At 38.1% G+C, this 20,806-nt stretch overlaps 1 protein-coding gene across 6 annotated transcripts in view; it reads left to right on the forward strand.

Annotated features, from left to right (window-relative positions):
- Positions 1–20,806, forward strand: part of ptprua (protein tyrosine phosphatase receptor type Ua) — a 307,016-nt gene that overhangs the window by 267,258 nt on the left and 18,952 nt on the right. For all 6 annotated transcript variants that reach the window (XM_053489812.1, XM_053489814.1, XM_053489813.1 and 3 more), the window contains 4 exons: positions 8,899–8,935; positions 18,406–18,503; positions 19,008–19,124; positions 20,591–20,745. In XM_053489812.1, the coding sequence (XP_053345787.1) occupies positions 8,899–8,935; positions 18,406–18,503; positions 19,008–19,124; positions 20,591–20,745 (407 nt within the window). The remainder of the gene's footprint in view (positions 1–8,898; positions 8,936–18,405; positions 18,504–19,007; positions 19,125–20,590; positions 20,746–20,806) is intronic.

The raw sequence follows: 20,806 nt of genomic DNA on the forward strand, positions 1-20,806 counted from the left end.
ACTGCCAAAACAATTAATGCTGTCTATGATAGAGAGGCACCAGAACACCCAGTGCCCCACAGCCCGCCGCATACAGGACCCAGCATGCAAAGAGCCAAAGGATGGCCTCCAAACCCAGCCTTCAAACCCCCCAGATCCCAATCTGATCGAGCACCCATGGGATGCGCCGGAACAAACAAATCAAATCCACTAAGGACTCACTCCCACAACCCACAGCATCCAAAGGATCCACCACTAACTTCCTGTTAGAGTCATGCCCCAGTGGGCCAGAGCTGTCTGGTAGCACAAGGGGAACACAAATGTACTCTAGGTGGTTTTAAAGTTATGCCTGATCAGTGTATAAATAAGGTATTATATATATATATATATATATATATATATATATATATATATATATATATATATATATATATATATATATATATATAATGTAAAAACTAATTATAGTACAATAAATTATCTTAAAATGTACAGTTTTAGGTCAAAAACAATAATATGCTTTTTCTATGTCTGTTCATCAAAAAGCAGGCAAATAAGAATAAATGTAAAAGTAATATTTTTTTTTTACTTGCATTGTTTTTTTTTATATTATTCTTATTTGTTTGATCAACTGACCTAGAAAAACATATACAGTACGTTTTTATTTTCTCTATACTGTACAATAATGTTTATTACATGTAAGAAACATATTATACAGCATGGAGAATCATTTAAGTTACTTTCAATATGAATGTACTTTCAATTTAAATAATTATGGTGGTGTAATGGTTAGCGCTATGGCCTCGCACTGGCTGGCGTTTCCGAATTCCCTATAGTGTATGAGTAAGTATGTGTGTGTGTGTGTGTGCTTGCACCCTGCAATGGATTGCCACCCCATCAAGCGCGTACCCCACCTAGTGCCCCTAGTGCCCCGGGACAGGCTCCAGACCTCTATAGACACCCTCTACAGTGCAGTACAGTGAGTGATTAAGTGTACTGTATACACTGGAAGACATGTTTAAGGATTTTTAAGAATTGTGGTATAAACTGTCCTGTTGATATGCATGTTCAGGAACTTTTAAAAATGATTATGTAGATAGATAGATGCAGGTTTTACAAAGTTTGCTGCTGCAGTAAAGGCTAAAAATTTCACTATATTATTATGCTTTGGGGGTGAATTTGGAACTGACCTCCAGATAAGCTTTTTTAAAGCTTTCTATCTTGTGTTCGTTTTAAGTGTAAAATAGTTTGTTTTTTCGACCTTGGTGTGTCAAAACTAGTCTCGCAGATAGTAGCGGTTCTATCCCGTGGCAGGGTCTGGATGTAATTGCATTGCCACATCCTTCGACGGAATTTGTTTCTGGGGCCCGGACCGCTTTTAAAACCTTCATTTTGTCCGTGCCACTCACACATTTCATTATTATTATCCTCAGCCGAGTGATTGAATCTCTGTAGACTCTATCTATGATAGGTGAAATGATTAAAGCAATAAAACGAAGAAGGGAGCAAAAAGATTAATTAAGAACGTGGCATTCTTCGCCGGTTTCTCTCTTGGTTTTGAGTGACAGCGAACAACCGGCAACTTATTAATTCAATTAATTAAATCAATTCATTCTATGATACCTGGTTCACCTGTTTGTCGGTGCCTGAATGCATGAAACATCCTGTGTGCTCATGCATGTCAGAAAACAAATACACCGTAAATTGCACATGATGAATGTTGAGTATGAAAATATTTTCGATTGCTCCTTTATGTCAAAGACTAGAGCCGATTACATATTCCGTTATTCATTTGTACTGTAATTTTTAATCAATAAAACTGCCTAAAGGTTAACGAGGTTAATTAAAACTTTGCTACTATACAACATATCCTAAGATATATAAGAAATATGGAGAATTATTTATTTATAAATATTATTGTTTGTTTTTGGGAGGCGTAATTGGATTTTACAACACATCAGATTCCTTGACACATTTGCAAAAAAATTACCTATAGTTTGTGTTTAAGATGCTTCCCCACACTATTAATCATGTACAGTACAGTTAGGAAATGCATCAAGTGATTTGTGATTCGTTTGGTGCAACATGACAACGGAGAGCTAAACCTAGTTAGAATGTTTAAGACGTGTGTTTGAGTCGTCTGTGTGTGACTGACGGGGGTGGGGGTGGTGTCATTTATTAGGGAGGATGTATTAAAATCAGAACATCCATCCAGATTAATGAAGAGACACTTTCTCCAATTTTTATCCAACATATTTCAGTGTTTTTTTTTTTTGTTTTGTTTGTTTGTTTAATGCCAGGTTTTCTGAATGCGGGTGCTTGGAACAATGGAGCAACTCGACTTTTACAATGTCATTTACAGTACAGAGTTATAGTGTAAATCATATCGTCTAATAAGATTTAATTAAACACGTTTAATTAAAGGTATATTTAAACAACAGGAAGCTAGAAAGATTATCTTTGAGCTATGCCTTACTTCAAAGAACAAATGTTTTCCAAATAATCAATGATTTTCTAAACACATGTTGTTACATTCCCTTTGACTTTGCTTTGATTTTGTTCCTTGTTTACTAATAAGCCTGTACTATTTTAAATTAAATAAATAAATAAAAAGTGTAAAAAAAAAAACATTTTAGACCATGGTTTTTAAAATTTTTAAATAATGATTTTTTTTTTATTTCAGAGAACATGTATAATAAAGGCATGTTTAAAAATTTTATATATGAGTGTGTGTGTGTGTGTGTGCCCCGCGTTGTGCTCCTGGGATAGGCTCAAGGCCCCCTGCAATCCTAAATAAGGGATAAAGTAGTACAGTCTTCATTTTGGTTTATTTTATCCTTAGGATCTAGCGTAGGCTTTATGTCGGATGCTGTTCCTGTCCAAATCTCCCATTTCAGTTTGGGACCGGCACTGCATGCAGTGGTTTGGTTACAAGAGATATACTGGTCTCACCAAGGGACCCAACAGTGGGGACATGGTGGTGGCGGGGCTCGAAACGCCGACCCTCCAAACAGCCTCAACCACCTGAACCACTAACACCCCGAACAGTCACAGTACCTAGTATAATCTAACAGGTGTCTTTTTTTTTTTTTTTTTTATATCTGAACAAATGTGTGTGCATGAAAGGGGAAATATTTATCAAACGCAGAGCCTATTACTTGTCTCATTTCGCGTCAAAAACAGATTTACATTCATCTTCTGGTTGAAAAAATAAAACTTATAAAAAAAAAATAATAGAAAAAAACATACCATTATCCGTCTGAGTCGCGTCCTTCGCCGTCACTTTGATGTCACGATGAATTATGAGACTTTCAGTTCGTTCTCGTTGGCAAGTCACCAACTGATGCATCCTCAGCGCTCGGGTAGGATCGAGAACACTTGTATTCTTGAGTGTTGGAATAAAAAAAAAAAAATAAGATGATGTTAAGTGAGGACACGGGGCACAGGAACAGACATGAATACAAATTCAGAATGTTTAAATCGGCATGAACAAGTGTCTGATTTAAGTGTGTTTGTCTGTCTGGCTATAAGTAATTAATATAGATTTTAATCATGATATCATAGCAGTTAGAAATCTCTTTGCTTCATACAGTACTGTAGCTAATTGCTTGGAATTGAGAAAAGAATAAATCGTATGTGTGTAATTGAAAGCTCAAAACTAAAGAGTTGAAGTGTTTTTGGTGTGTAGGTTGCGTTTAGAGATTATGTGTAGGCTTTATGTACTGTACAACACTTACTCGAACACTGTGGGCGGCTGGCTTAGTTGTATAATGCCTTCCTCAGAGATTGTATTTCCTCCTACTAGATATTATTTTTTTTGTTTTGTTTTTTCTTACTTCTGCAATGTTTATTTCTTCCCTTTTTGCCGTTTCATGTGGGTTCGGTAACGGTCACGCACTTATATGTAGAACAAAGCCATCGGACGTACAGTAGTTTGGGATGTAAGCAACATATTTAAATATTAACTTATTCGTTAATGTCGAGACGTGAAGGTCGATTAGACATCCGGTCCAGTGTAAGAACGCAACCCTGATATTATAGCGTCGCTGTATCTACTGTACACATCACCACTCCCAGCGATCCTACACCTGTGAGAGCCGCCAGACATCTTGATATCCAGTCTCTCACGAAATACAGCACAGACCCACAGGAGTCAGGGTTACCAAGGTGTTGCATTGCTGAGTTGTGCTCAAACGAAATGGAGGATTCCATTGGAGTTTCGGAGAGGAGGATGTGCGATGCGTGATGTCTGATCGGGGCTGAAAAGTTTCTCAAGTGGGTGGCTTTTACACTCATCCAGGCGGTTAGATAAGAACTTCAAAAGGATTAAAAGATTTCCAGTAACACAAGTATTAGGTCATTTCCACGCTTGGCACGAATACTTGAGGCTGCACCAAGGACTCGTTCCGTGCTCATTAGTTGAAGAGGTTCGTAAGCACAGGTTTGGAAAGAAAAAAAAAAAATCCTTCTGAGCGATTATGCAATTCCATAAGTCACTTTCGGCCATGGATGGTTGCACGTAATTTTCTTTTTTCCTTATCTCCTTCACACTTAAGTGGTATAAAAACTGTGGTTATGTTTGCGTGATGATGGTGTGCCATCAGGCATCCTACAAATGAGGTGTCGTTCCCACATGGGCAGATTTTTTAGCCGTGTGTTTCAAGGTGGTTTGATTGCTATAATAATAAATCTTTACTGATACAATAATACTGACGCCATTCCATAGTAAAAAAACAAACAAAAAAAAAAACGGATGTTTTTTTTCCTTTTAGTTCAAGTCAAACCAGGACTTTTGATTGTGCAGAATGACAGAACACAGTTATGAACATAAAACCTGATTCTATTTCTCTCTCTCTCTCTCTCTATATATATATATATATATATATATATATATATATATAATCTCCGGCTGTTGTTGGTAGTTTTTTAGCTCCTCCACTTCTCCAACTTGACCCAGGTTTTGCCCTTCCTGATGCAACCTTCAAATTTTATTCCCCCTTGAAACCGGCACTGCATCCAATGGCTGGGGTTTGGGCATTGGGTGGGAATCGAACCCTGGCCTTCTGACTGGCAAGTGAGGAACCCACCAATGAACCACCAGTGCCCTATATAATCCGCCGCTATAACCCACGAATGCACTCATCCAAGTGATTCACTACTGCTTGGATACAAACGAGGTAGAAAGTTTAATGCCCCAACCATGTGACTTCAGGACTGTATGGGGGATGTGGAAATAACCCCTAGTCCAAGCTCCTGTACTGTGCAAGTGGTGTTGGTGAAATGATAGTGCGTATAGTTTCTGCAAGTTCACAACAAGTTAATTGTCGATTTTCAAGGATCATGCTGAACGTCCTCATCCATTAGTCTTATTAAAAAAAAAATGTTCAAATTTTTTACTGCGGATAAGTTTTCTGCAATGTCAATCACATGCGATCACAAGTCCCAGTTTGACCTGAACGAGCCGTAGTGTATTCCACCTTCCGTAGATGTCATTGTAAAACGATAATCTATTATATTTATTTCATTGTTGTGGCTTTTACAAATTACACCGGGATTTAAAGCTGTTTTTTGCCGCTATGTTAATGTTTCAGAATGACCAAAAATTTAAAAAAGGCTTTTCTATACACACTATATAAGAAAAACTTATCATACATCGTCATAAAACTTGAAGGACCATTACTCAACATCAGACTACACAAACCCCAAACCAGATCTTTCGGGTTTAAAAGCTCTCTTCGATGGACCAAAAAGAGATGCATTAGATACACATTAAACCCACTTGATACCAGAAGTGAGACTGCACACATGGCACATTGCCACCACTTTCATTATACACCTGGCACTGTTGCTCTCTAGTCTGAAGAATTTATTTCGCTGTTTATTCACCGGTTAAGTAAATATAAAGTGCAAATGTATGCACTGAACATCAGATTATTCTAACCACACACCTCTGATGTGATTACATAAAGTTCATTAAGCCAGTGAGATATTCCCTCCTACACTACGGCGCTTAGAACTTTCATGAAGATTGATTTGAACCGATAAGCGAGAGTGCTGGTCCAGTAGAGCTACAGAACAGACTGAAATATTGAGCAGGCGTTAAGTTGAAGCTGACAGATAGTAGGATTGTTGTCGGTTTATTATTTCTGTATATTTCTCAGTGTTGCATCAAACCATCAGGGGGAAGGTTTAGGTTTACCGCCAAAAACAGTCATGATACATGACTAAAGCAGATAAAAGGCTCCGTACCCCTTCTAAAGAGAGAGAGAGATGGAGGTCAGATGGAGGTGTGGGGGCTGAGAGAAGGAAAATATTCACATGAGTAATGGAGTAGTGTCATTGCAACAAGCAGGGAAATATTTTTCATTTTAATTAATTCATTCATTTATTTATTTAATACATTTTTATGGATTTTATCATTTTTGGATTTGATACAACATTTATTTCTTCGCCGTGTGAGATCAGTGTGTAGACAAACAAACAGCAAGTGGAAGAATGCATAAGTGGATGTGTTTGTGTATCCATACTGAAAATCTCAGAATAGATTTTTGTCATATTTAAAACACTATACAATTCCTTCTGTAATATTCCATGTAAAAACCTGATAAAATCTAAGACTAATAAGAACTTAAACATTTTTAGAGCCACTTTTTCCCAGCAACCATTGGTCGGATGGCGGCGGCGTGTCCCTGGCCGAAACCAGTCGTGGTAGGATGTCATTAATTGGCAAAGATTTTACCAATTAAGGCATTAATTTGGACGATTGATCTCCGTTGTGAACCAGATACCATTAAACACATCAGTTTAACTTTCATTTTGGAACTATTTTTCAACCATGTCGCGACGTGTCAGATGGACGTCATTTCAAAGGTCATCAAACGTCCAGATGTTTGCTGGGATTGGACAGTTGAGAGTCAACAATGTACACTACCAGTCAAAAGTTTGGACACACCTCCTATTTGGCAGACGCTCTTATCCACATCTTGTACATCTGAGCTGTTAAGAGTTACGGGCCTGGCTCCAGCACTCAACAGTGACGACTTGGTAGTGCTGGAGTTTAAACTGCAGACCTTCCAGGTTGCAATACAACGTAGTCCAATGCCTGGGCTACCATGCAATACAAAGAAAACACAGGATACTGTATGAAAACATTCAGGCGTTACAACAATCTTCCTGTCTCTTGACCCCACCTATTTTGTGAAGTGCACTAGTTATCCCCCCTGGAGCAAAGCCTCCCTACAACATACTGCAATGCTGCCACCCTAGTGCCTGACAGTTGGGATGGTCTTCATTGGCTTGCAAGCCTCCCACTTTTTCCTCCAAAGATAACGATGGCCATAACAGTTAATTTTTTTTTTTTTTACCAGGCCAGACGATATTTCTTCGTCCTCATGTGCAGCTATAGCCCGTAGTCTAGCTCCAAGCAAACTAGACCATAACACCACCATCAGCAATTTAAAGGCAGAATACAGTAGATCCATGCGTTCATGTTGTTTATGACAAATTTTGACCCCACCATCCAAATCATGCAGCAGAAATTGATCTTCTATTGTCCAATTTAGGCAAAACCATGAGAATTGTAACCTTAGTTTCCTGTTTTAAGCTGACAGAAAGGGTACATTTCTGCTCTTGTGGCTCTGCTACAAGGATCAGTTTGATCTGTTCAGCTTTCAGACATGCTCTTCACCATACCTCGGTTGTAGCAGGATTTTATTTGAGTTGCCTTTCTCTCAGCTCGAACCACTTTGGCTATTCTTCTCTGACCTCTGACATCGACAAGACATTTTCACCCAGATAACTGCCACTCACCGGATACTTTCTCTATTTCAGACCATTCTCTGTAAACCCAATATACAGTACTGTAGACGGTTGTGTGTTAAAATCCCAGTAGGTCAGCAGTTTTGGAAATACTCAGACGAGCCCGTCTGGCACCAACAGAAATCACATTTCTTCCCAATTCTATTATTCTGTAACACTGTTGGGTTGCCATTCCCCACTCTACCCTGCTACTTGGTCCCCAAAAAAATGGGAGGGTTGTGTCAGGACAGGCATCCAGCATTATCTGGAATAGCTCAGTAGGCATTGGTCTATGGTTCAGAAGGTCCCAGGTTCAAATCTCCCGATTGCCAAGTTCTCACCATTAGGCCCTTGAGCAAGGCCCTTAACCCTCAACTGCTCATGTGTAAAATAAAATACACATGCAAGTCGCTTCCATATAAGGGCTTCTGCCAAATGCTTAAGTGTTATAGTGTAAAATAGTATTTAGATTTTTTTTGGCATATTTGTCACACTTCAAATATGCCAAATATTTCCTATATTAAACCAAACCAGCTACCTGGTGTGAAAAAGTAATTGCCCCCATGCCTAATAAATGGTTGTGCCACCCTTGGCGGCAACAATTGCAATCAAACGTTTGTGATAAATGGCAAGAATTTTGGCCCGCTCTTCTCTGCAGAATCGTTTTAATTCAGCCACATTGCGTGGTCTTCGAACATGAGGAATGGCCTGCAAATTTATTTGTTGCAATAATAATAATAACAACAACTCTATGAGGCTAAAAAAGAGGAAATGATTAACAATTATTTTAAAATGTTGCAATCATGCAAAAAAAAAATTATGATAATAAAAAAAAGTAATGATCGGTATGAAGTTTAACTTTTGTTGAACGGTTGACCCTATGGATCAGTGACTACTACTACAGTACAACTCTAATGTCCCTTCACTTAAACTTGATCTAAAATGCATTTAACCTCCATAATTGCTGAGTGATGTCTAAACCCTTAAAACTACACAAACAAAACAAGTAACATATTTTCTTTTATTTTCTACAGATTTTTCTTATATACTCACAGTAACTAATTGCAACAAAAGTCTTTTATCATTTTTCTGACAACACATTTGTTTGTCTTCCTCTCTCAGGGATACCAGCGTTCCAACCATTTCATCGCCACTCAAGGTCAGTGATTAGTCTTTGATTATATTGTTTTTAAGCTGTGCATTTCTTATGCCATGAATATTTATAGTTATTGGGTTATGTTTGTGTGTGGGAGTTTTCATCGGTACGTGTGTGTATTCATCTCTAAACCTCTTACGTTATTATTGTTATGTGGAAATATTATTCACGACGCTTGATGATCCAGTCTTTGTGAATGCACTTCTTTTGCACTTCTGTTTTGTGCCACCTATTATCTTTTTTGCTATCTTTAGATTTTTCCCTCCTACTACTGCCAGCTTTTCTCTATTCATTCTCCTTCAACCCTCTTTCCTTTGACTGGTGAATTTCATGCCTGTGAGAGATTTAAAAAACAATGCCAGTGGAATCCGTTTAGTTATTTTTAGGTACCACTGATCCTTATACTGTATTGAGGTATTGTTCCTTCATCTTAGTCGGGAAACAAACTATAACTCATCTTATGGCTCATATCGAAATGAATCTTCAGTGGGTAAACCACAGTAGGGAAATATTAATCATGTACACTTTTAATAACGAAGGACTGATTGGCTCACGTTTTATACCCACCATAGTACAGAATCTAACCAATCATAGATGAGCCTGAATTCTTGTAGCCAATCATAAGGCAGGAGGCGGGAGTATTCGAGAAAACGATGTGAACCTAACCTTAAAATTGGAAAAAAAATATTTCTACTTTTTGTTCTTCTTTTCTTCTTATTATTTCTAAAAGATTAAAAAGCACTTTTATATTCTGATTAAATGCTCTGAGCATGAAAATGCACATCCTATGAAATCGGCATCCATGTAAACAGTTAAGTCGGAATCTTTAATCAGAACTTTTCTCCTGATAGTGTAACCTTTAATTTCCAGCACTCCAATTTCTCCCAAAATGCACTGCTCACATGGCACAATAAAATTATTATTATTATTATTATTATAAAGGCACTTTTAGTAGAGATTCTTTAATCGAACAAGGGCAACATTTTATCAGCTAGACATTGCACAAGTGTCCTTTATATAAATAATGATGGTTAATCAACCCTTATGGAATGGAGGTAGAAATTAAATGGCTGGAGTGTAGCAAAAGTTAGAGCTAGACTGTAATCATAAGATCATATCTCACCCTGGGCCATGTCAGACATAAAGAAAATCACTTTCCTTATGATCCGTCTGGATGAATTGATCAAATTCAGCTAGGTTGACTGTGCTGTGACTTACTAGAACCAGATTTAAATTCTAGCTTTTTATATCACTGACAAAGACAGGTTTTAAACATTTTTAATAATTAGGGACGCATCAGTAATTTTTTCTTTTATTTTTACTGTAGATAGCTTGTTTGCTAGGCGCCACAGTGGTGTAGAGGTTAGCACTGTCGCCTTGCACCTCCAGGGTCTGGGTTCGATTCCGGATGTGCATGGAGTTTGCATGTTCTCCCAGTGCTTGGTTAGTTTCCTCCCATAGTCCATGCAGATTAGACTAATTGGCGTTTCCAAATTTCCAGTAGTGTGTATGTGTGTGCTTGTGCCTTAAGTCACCTGGGATAGGCTCCAGGCCCCTGCGACCCTGAATAGAAGATAAAGCGGTATAGACGATGAATAAGTGAGTGAGCTTGTTTGTTATCTTGTCTTTAAACAAATGTATAGTGCTGTTATTTATATATAGGGCAAAGATGGCTTGGTGGTCAAAGTGTTGGTCCCCATTTTAAGTCCCAGCACTACAGGGTTGCCACTGTTTGGCCCTTAAGCAAGGTCCATCGTGCCAAAGTGCTCAAATACAATCGTGCATTGAGCTGGTAACCCAACCCTGTAAATAACTGCCACAGAAACAACGGGTATTTATATATATATTGGAATTGGGTGGGGTATACTGTATAGGGCAGCAAGTGAAGCATTTTTTTTCCTGAAGTTGATGCGTTGGAGGCAAAAAAAAACACGGGCAAGCGTAAGGATTTGAGTGACTTTGACAAGAGCCAAATTATGATGGACAACTGGGTCAGATCAACTCCAAAACTACAGGTCCTGTGGGATGTTCCCGGTATGTATTGGTCAGGACGTACCAAAAGTGATCCGAGGAAGTAAAATCAGTGAACTTGTGACAGGGTCATGGGTGGCCAAGGCTTAAAGATGCACATGGGGAGGAAAGGCTGGCTCGTGTAATCTAAGCACCAGTGTACAGTAGATCAAGTGTAGGAAAAGGTTAATGCTGGTTGTGATGGAAAGGTGTCAGAACAAACAGATGAGATGGTCATAATATTATAGGTGATCAGTGTGTATATAATATATGTGTGTTATTCCTTTATATTCCGAGCGGAACATACTGTAGGGCCCTGACTATTTGTCTCTATTTGCTTTTGTCTTGAGCAGCCTTCTTTGCCTCTTCCCATGACATTTGGATTTTCTTCAACTCGTAGTTGAGTGCGCGACGCCATGTTGTGACTGGTCTTCCCTGTTTGCGTTTGCCTTGGGGATTCCAATCTAAGGCATGGCTGGAATGCTGTGTTGCACTCTACGTAGGGTGTAACCATGTTCTGGATTGGATGGTGGTTGCAATGGGCTCTTGCCTGGTTATTCTCCAAAGGCTCTTCTCCAAAGGTGAATTTGGAGATGTGGAGGTGTGCTCTGGAAAGCAGAGGAATGAAGGTTAGCCGCAGCAAGACGGAATACATGTGTGTAAATGAGAGGGACCCAGGAGGATCGGTGAGGCTACAGGGAGCAGAGGTAAAGAAGGTGCAGGATTTTAAGTACTTAGGGTCAACGGTCCAGAGCAACGGAGAGTGTTCAAAGGAGGTGAAGAGGCGGGTACAGGCAGGTTGGAATGGGTGGAGAAAAGTGTCAGGTGTGTTGTGCGATAAAAGAGTATCAGCAAGAATGAAAGGAAAGGTGTACAGGACAGTGGTGAGACAAGCGATGCTCTACGGCTTAGAGACAGTGGCACTGAAGAATAGACAGGAGGCAGAGTTGGAGGTAGCAGAGCTGAAGATGTTGAGGTTCTCTTTGGGAGTGACAAGGATGGATAGGATTAAGAATGAGTTTATCAGAGGGACAACCCACGTTAGATGTTTTGAAGATAAAGTCAGAGAGGCCAGATTGAGGTGGTTTGGAGATGTTCAGAGGAGAGATGGTGAATATATCGGTAGAAGGATGCTGAGGTTGGAACTGCCAGGCAGGAGGTCTAGAGGAAGAGCAAAGAGGAGATTTATGGATGCAGTGAGAGAGGACATGAAGTTAGTTGGTGTGAGAGAAGAGGATGCAGAGGATAGGGTTAGATGGAGGCAGATGATTCGCTGTGGCGACCCCTTTGGCCGAAAGACAAAGAAGAAGAAGCTCTTGATTGGTAATTTTCTCGGGCCATCTAATGTGCAAGATCTGTATTAAACAGGTATTGGTAAGACTCGGCGCCAATTCTCCGATCCATATAACAGGATAGCCTTGACATTAGTGTTAAAGCTCCGTAATTTGCTTTTCCTGTTAAGATTTGGATTTTTTCCATATGGGCTTGAGCATGACAAAAGCGTGTCGAGCCTTGGAGGTTCTGGCTTTGATGTCTTCATTTGAACCGGACAGGAGTCTTACTAATTGCTTTAAATTCTTTACTTACACTGCCGAGGTACACAAAATGGTCAACATCATCCAGGGTTGATCACCAATGGTGGTGGGCATTGATTGTGTGGCGTTTATTCGTAGGGTCTTGTTTTTTAAAACATTAATTATATAATATATAGTGTAAGGATATCCTTAAAAAATTTCGGCCTATAGTTCGGCTAAAGTAGCTCTGATTGAATGAACAGAATGTTGCTGTCCAATAATTCGACAGTTGAAGTTTATCCAATGCAGAGTGAGTCCAAGTGGGTTGTGCCAGGATACACAAACTCATGGAATGCAAACAGAAATTAATAAACTGCTCGAAACTGACCTATCTGTTGTATAATAAAAAAAATTTAAAAAACCTGAAAAACACCACACATGAAAAACAAAGACTGTTTTTGGCTGGAAGCCCACCTGGAAAAAATCCAGCACTCGTTCTCGAAAAGTTCCAATGTCCTTGGCTGCGTTAGTTACTTCGCATGAAAAAAAAAAAGCCATAGCAACCAGCAGCTACATACTGTATATTACAGGAATGTTGTAGTAGCTCTATTTAATACTTCGGTTAAATACATTGAGATGAATCAGCATTACACCATACGCTAGGTTCACGTCCCATACTATGTATGTCGTACCAGAGTGCGAGTAAATCACCATGATACAGTACCATTGTGCATCCATAATAATAATAATAACTACACAGTGCAATCTCCTGTATTAAACACTATGTGGTATTAATTTATGACTTCAGGTGTTAACTCAACACTGGGGATTTCGCTTGTGTAGATGAACAGCGATTAAACCTGACAAACGACAAATGCGGTATATGCAAGCTGTAAGTGTTTGCATCAGAAATTCTTCTTCGTTCTTTTAAAGCTATCATGCAAAAGCTCTTTGCATATGAAAAGTAATGATGGAGGGAAACCAGACAGAGTAAGAGAGAGAAAGAGAAGCGCATAAACCTGCCCCAGGCCAAACTTTTTAACATAAAAAAAAAATGAATATACAACTGCGAGACCAGGTTGGATTGGAACTTCAATGCTTTTACATCTTACACTTTTATCAAATGATGTGAATATTAACTAGGTTTAAAATATGAAATATTAATTACATGCTGGCCAACGTGCCGTGGCAGAATACCAAGAGGGATATGATGGAGTGATGGGGCGACTACGGAGAATCGACACATACACAACACAATACAATAAACACACAGTGTTTTTTTTTTTTTCTTTTTAAATTTCTTACCATTATATACACCCATGCACACGTTCATGATTAAGAGAATGTATTCAAGGTTCATGACTCGAGTCGTCTGTTGGTGAATTGTAAAGAGTACTTAGCCCCAGGCTGCCTCGACGCCCATGTGGTACAACAAACACATCCACAAAGCAGGTGCTATAGTAAAGACAGAGAGAGAGAGCGAGAGAGAAAGAGAGAGAGAGAGAGAGAGCAAGGGATTCATACAAAGAAGAAGCATCCTAACTGTAGCCTTGAGATAAATTCTGTGCATGTGTATGCATGATTTCTCTACTGAGAAGCTCCGGGTCACCAGAATAAAATCTGGCTGTTTTTTTTTTTTTTTCTTTCTTGTTTTCTTTTTACAGATAAATATAAACACTGTTTTCGAATCAATATTTCATATACATGTGCATGCACTCAGTTTCAGGTTGCCAGAACAAAGCTGAACTTCAATTCACTCACATATGAGAAATAATTAAAACAGTAGATTTGGATTCCTTGCTCTGAACAATGCTACATTTTAAACAAGACGAAAAAGTGGAAAAGTCTCCGCATGCAGATTTAATTATGTAAATGTATACGAATCTGAAACACTTCCAAATTCATTACTGCATAATATTACGTCTGGAAGATCTGAGGATTTGGAAGGTCCGGATTTGTCATTTTCTGGAGCAGTTCAGCAATTCAGTGTGATATTGTTTATATGGTAATTAGGAGGAATTCAGATATATTGAGACATAAATTTTATTTCTTTTTTTTTTTTTTTTGGAAATATGCATACACATTTATATTTTTATCAAACTTATTGGCTAAATACAGTCTCATGCCCTTTTATGTCGTGTCGAAACGTTTTTAAATTCAAATCTTTCAATGATATTAACTGTTAATTAGATGATTTCACATGAAAAGACATTAAACTAAAAAAGTGTATTATTCTAAATTGCTAAATTGTTAAGATTTTGCAACATGCATTTGACATGGTTACGGACACTACAGATTTTTTTTGCTTTTAACAAAAAACAGAATGCTTCAATCTAAGCAACAATGTTTACAGCTCATATGCATTTAAAAGCATACACCAATCTAAGTATCAGTACTTATACAGAAATATGAATAATTTGCATTTTAAATGATTATTGTCTGAAGTGAGACAGTATAACTCTGAAAATTGCTATTTTTGGGGCAAATATAAAAACATTTCACCAAAAACGGCTAAAGTTAGCAACTTGAATTTTTTAGGAAAGTTGGTCACGTCCATGTTGCATAAACTTCAGAAACTGTTTTTTTGGCCACACACATTCTCTGTATTATATGTATAACATAAAAATAACAAAATAAAATCAGCACCAATACTGTGTTTTGGCCGACTCTAAAATAGAAATGCAACTAATTGGGAGGTTTTTTGTAATTTTTTTAAATTATTTTTATTCATTTATTTATTTTTTTTTTTATTATTTAATTTACCCATTGCCTACGTCGCATGCATATTTCATAAAGCAGTTCTCGGGTAGTAAAGAAAGGCTTCTGTCAAAAAAGTGAAAGATGATATTGGAGGTGTCCTGCAGCTTTGTCTTTGCATTCCAAACAGCCATCAATCATTATAAACGCATTAATTCCCTACTGCAACAGTTAGAATATTTACTTCATCATTATGACTTGATATTTGAGGGTTTGTACCGACGGATTATGATTATTGGGGCTTACATCCCGCACTTAAACTTATAAATTATGCCGACAGGTATTGATGATTTTATTACAAAAACAACCAAGTATTCAATCTCACATTGTGATAAAGAATTAACAAGAAAGTCTCCACCTACAATCTTACCTTTTTGTCAGGTGTGCAACAGTATCTTACAATGTCCTACAGTATCCAAATAAGATTCTAATAAGTAATTAGCATAAGAATCAGATTATAAACAAGCATCATAAATAACAGAATTCAAAAAAGCAATAACTGTAATAACCATAACACATACTGTACAGTTGATTCATAATAATAACTAATAGATGTTAGTTTCACCTTATTATTTGCATATTTGTCTTTTATAAGGTATCCTGCATCGCTTTATAAAATATTATTGCCGCATTATGAATGTGTTTTAAAAGCTGTTGTACAATAGGTATCATTTAAATAAAGTGTGACCTTCCTTGCTCCAAACTAAATTTGGATTTTAAGTATGTTGGAAATTACAGGTGTACTATAGTCTGTGCTTGGAAATTTGGTCTTGAAATGTCTTTAAATGTATGATGTCGGGAAAAACTTTTTAGCAAGAACTTCACCATTTCAGTGCGATATTATAAGGCACAGTCAAGTCAAACTACGACTTTTGATTTGATCGTTCACGGGTGTACGGCTTTTTTTTTATGTTTGCACTATTCAACATACTGCAGCTAAGGATCTCAACACAGCAATGTGCTTAAATAAATGTGCTTCTATAAATTTCCATCGCTTTTACACCTTTATTCATAAGAAATTTTATAAAATTTCAATAAAAAATAATCTACTTTTAAATGTAGCATCTACTGTACATATTATAATGTGCCGTGTACAGACAGCAGGCTAAGTAAACCTGACTGTACAGTATATTAAGATACTGTTCTAACTCACATTCTGTAATCCTAGAAAATCTTCAGAATAGGAAGATTCAACATCCACCCCCCCCCCCCGCCCCCACCACATCTCCTTGAAAAAAGTCAAAACGCAAAAAGTATGGCAGACTACAACCATAGGGCATGCTGTATTACAGTATATCATTTATTTCTTGCAGAAGCAGCACATCACATGATAAAAATGTCACCATTCATCTAAAAAATTATACGAACACATTATGAATGAAAATTTCTGCATACTCAGTAGGCCTAAGGAACATCTCCCTGTCGCATGTTTCTGAAGATGTTTCATAAAGAGACAATTTATTCCACACATAAATTACAAAGATGCGTCATAACCGTGGGGTGTTTCATGCATGCTTTAATGCTTCTATTATGTAACTTTTCTTGTCCTAACTACACTTATTATTTATTAGGTTTAGACTGTTCCGATTTACCTAAACCAAGCCATGCACAAGTGACCAAACCCTGAAAATAATTAAACTGTGGAAATAAAATTGAGGACAATGTTAGTTACTGTAAGTATGTAATTTTTTTCCTCAAAACATATAAAAGTTTCCATTTGATTTTGGTCACAGCCCCTTATGTGATGTATTATTATTATTATTATTATTATTATTATTATTATTAATAATAATAATAATAATAATAATAATAATACATCACATAAGGGGCTTTTTTTAATTAATAATAATAATAATAATAATAGTAGTATATTACTATATACTGTATATAGACACACTGTATATACTTTTAATATACAGTACAGCAGTTACATGGCACGTGATTAGTAATGTACAGTACAGTACAGCAAAAGTCTTGCTTAATAAATGCTTTAGAGCAAATAATAATAATAATAATAATAATAATAATAATATCGGCACAGTGGCTTAGTGATTAGCTGACACTTCCAGGGTCCGGGTTCGATTCCCGCCTCGTCGGCATGGAGTTTGCATTTTCTTTCCGTGCTTTGTAGGTTTCCTTCAGTTTCCTCCAACAGTCCAAAGTCACACAGATTAAGATAATTAGCATTAACAAATTATCCATAGTGTGTGAATATTAACTCAAGGTCCTAACACGGTCGTAAACCAGGAACAAATGCAAGGGTCACCATTGGCCTCCACAGTCCCTAGTTGGACTACAAACTTTCCTAGATGGATCATGGATAAAATAATCATTAATAAATAAATAAATAAATAAATAAATCCCAATAAACAGTAATTTATGGGGGGAAAAAAGCATATGCTGCTATCTTTCCTAGCATACAAATGTTTTTCCCCTAACTTTAATTTGGGATGAAAAACTGATGTTTGAAAAACCTATATTTTTGTCCTGACTCAATAATGTCATAAATGGAAAAAAAAAATAGCTATAGCAAAGTTTGTGCTAAAAAAGGCAAAACGTTCGCACACTACTTTTTAAGTTTGCGTTTTTTTCCTTATCAGGCCAGAAGGTAAATAAGAGAAACGGTTTTACCCAAGGGGTTCGATATTATTGAATTTACCTCATATGCTACAGAAAATATTTTTAAAAAAGGAGTTTCGGACGAGAAAGCCCTGAACGTTTACTAATTTTATTAACATAACGACCTTTCTAATAAATCACCATCTTCACGACGAGGTCCACAGAGGAGGTTGAGCCGTACAGAACCTAAAGAAGAGCAAGTGAACGCAAGTACACATGATATAACCAGACAAGTGAAAAATCCGAATTGTTCATCATCTGTAAAGGTGATTGATGGTGTCTGTTCGAGCTCTGCACAATTGTTGTTGTAATGATATTCCTGACTTCAGAAAACAATTTACACAGCCTGCCTGAGTCACCAGATCTGCATTAGTCTTCTTTTTTTTTTTTTTTTACCCCTTTTTGTTTTGTCCTTTATCTTCGTCTGCATCTTTCATCACGTCGAAGCACTCCTGACCATTACCCTTTTCCCCATCCGACCTGCCCTTTATCTCCCGATTCGTCCATTTTTTTTTATCTCGGGAAAAAATGTTTTTTTTCCCCAACCTCAGCCTTGTTTTTGGCGTTCTGCAGGGCCCAAGCAGGACATGATCTACGATTTCTGGCGCATGGTCTGGCAGGAGAACTGCTACAGCATTGTGATGATCACCAAACTGGTGGAGGTGGGAAGAGTGAGTATAGCATTCCAATGGCCCCATCTGCGGCTCCTTCTCCTCGCATTTAATGAGCGCCATCCATTACCGAAACAGCTCCATCTCTCATCATTCTTGCTACTTGCTCCATTGCTCACGGTAACTGTCATACAGGTTGACAAAGACAATGCATTTCCCGAGATGAGCCATGCCCATGTGTTTTATTTTTCCCAGCTCCCATAACACAACCGTCTCCGCGGCAGTTTGGCACAGCTTGCCATCGCTTAACTGTCCTAATTGATTACTGAAAAATTCGAGTGCTCTGACACAGATTGCGCCGAGACATTTCGCAAAAGTAATCAGATTCTTAATTACGGAAGCTAGTATGCATTGCTTTTGTCAGTTATACCTTTAATCTCGAAACATTTCTAAGCATAATTCATGCGCTGTTTACTTGAATCAGGTTCTGTTTCCTTTATTTCCTGTGAGGTCTTTTTAATTAGGGGTTTGTTCTGTGTGTGTGTGTGTGTGTGTTCATTCCAGGTGAAATGCTGCAAGTACTGGCCCGATGATAGCGAGGTATACGGAGACATTAAGATCACTCTGCTGAAGACAGAAACACTGGCTGAATATACAGTGCGCACCTTCAGTATGGAACGGGTTAGAATTTTAAGATTTTATTCTCTTGAACCGATGTTCCTTAAGTAGTAAGAGGTGCTCGAGTCTCACCAAAGTCTTGCCTGGTCTGATTTTCCTTCTGCCAGACAGGAGTGTTAGCCTTGCCCTTCACGGCTAGTCATGTTTATGAGCATGTTACGTGAGCGGCTTAAATAGTGTGAAAGCTGAGGTCACATGTTACCATTGCTCTTGTAGATTGGTAGCTCAAAAGATGTACTTGATATGGAAGGTGGAATGTTATTTGGGGTTAGAAATATTTTTCAGTTATGGTATTTTCCTAATTATTTTATTATTCTCAATAACCTCCGAGTTTCTATCTATATGCAGTTGTTTTTAAATCCTGTACTCAAGGACAACGTTTCCATCCAACCAGAAAAAAAAAACAATACAAAAATCTACAAGCAAATAGTACACCGATCAGCCATAATATACTGTAACCATTAACATGGAATATCAACTAGACAGATAGACAAAATCTTGGGCACCCAAGACTCACCAATGCCTGCAGGGACCAAAAGCAAGCCCGTGTCCCAGGAAAGCCAAGCCAATGCAGGACAAATCACCGAAAGAAAGTCAACCCAGCAGGTAGGGGGCACACGACCGCTGACCCGTCCTCCAAATTCCTCAATGTTATCAAGCAAGTTTGATCTGTAGAGGACCCACCCTTACAGTACAACCCAACATCATGGTCCCAGATACCATTGCACACCCCAGAGGCCCTACAGAGCCAAGCCCAGAGGGGCTAGAGCTGCTACGATGGCAGATGTTGAACCTACACAATATTGGGCTTGATGTTGTAATGGTATGACTGAATGGTGTACATCGTGTAGTAAAAATGGGTAACATAAAGTCTATTAGAGGACAAGAACAATGACAGGACTGGGTGAATATATACAGTGCCAGTCAAAAGTTTGGACGCACCATCTAATTCAACGTGTTTTGTTTATTGCTTTTATCTTCTACGCTCTAGATCTCAAATACTGGAGATTTCAAAGTCATTAAATAACACATAAAGAAGATTTTAGACATAAACCTCAGCCTTTCTAAAACAGTTCTTGCAGAACAGTATTGCAAAACCCATCAAGCACCATGATGAAACTGTCTCTCATGAAGACCTTCCCAGGAAAGCAAGACCAAAACCTACCTCTGCTGCAGAGGAGAAGTTCATTTAGACAACCAGCACTTCAGATTAGAGCCGTTATAAAGACTTCACTAGAGCATAAGTAGCAGATAGTAGCATCTCAATATCAACTATTTAAATGAGATTGTTTTACAATGTAGATGAAAGAAAGAAAACTCAGAGAAGACCATGGAATTAGAAGGTGTGTACAAACTTTTGACTGGTCGTGGACTGTAAAAACGAACACCTCTTTCACAATACACTTTCAAAAATGTGTTTTTCCAACATGGAATAATTGCAGAGGTTTTTTTTTGCCTTCTTTCTCCAGCGGGGTTATCCAGCCAAACATGAGGTATGTCAGTTCCATTTCACATCATGGCCGGAACATGGCGTGCCGTATCACGCCACAGGTTTGTTGGCCTTCCTGCGGCGTGTCAAAGCTTCTACGCCTCCTGACACCGGGCCTGTGGTCGTCCACTGCAGGTATACATATACACAACACACAAATACATACCGTAGATGTACACAATATGAAAACATCATA

This window comes from Clarias gariepinus, chromosome 28 (genome assembly GCF_024256425.1).
Source record: "Clarias gariepinus isolate MV-2021 ecotype Netherlands chromosome 28, CGAR_prim_01v2, whole genome shotgun sequence".
NCBI lineage: Eukaryota > Metazoa > Chordata > Actinopteri > Siluriformes > Clariidae > Clarias > Clarias gariepinus.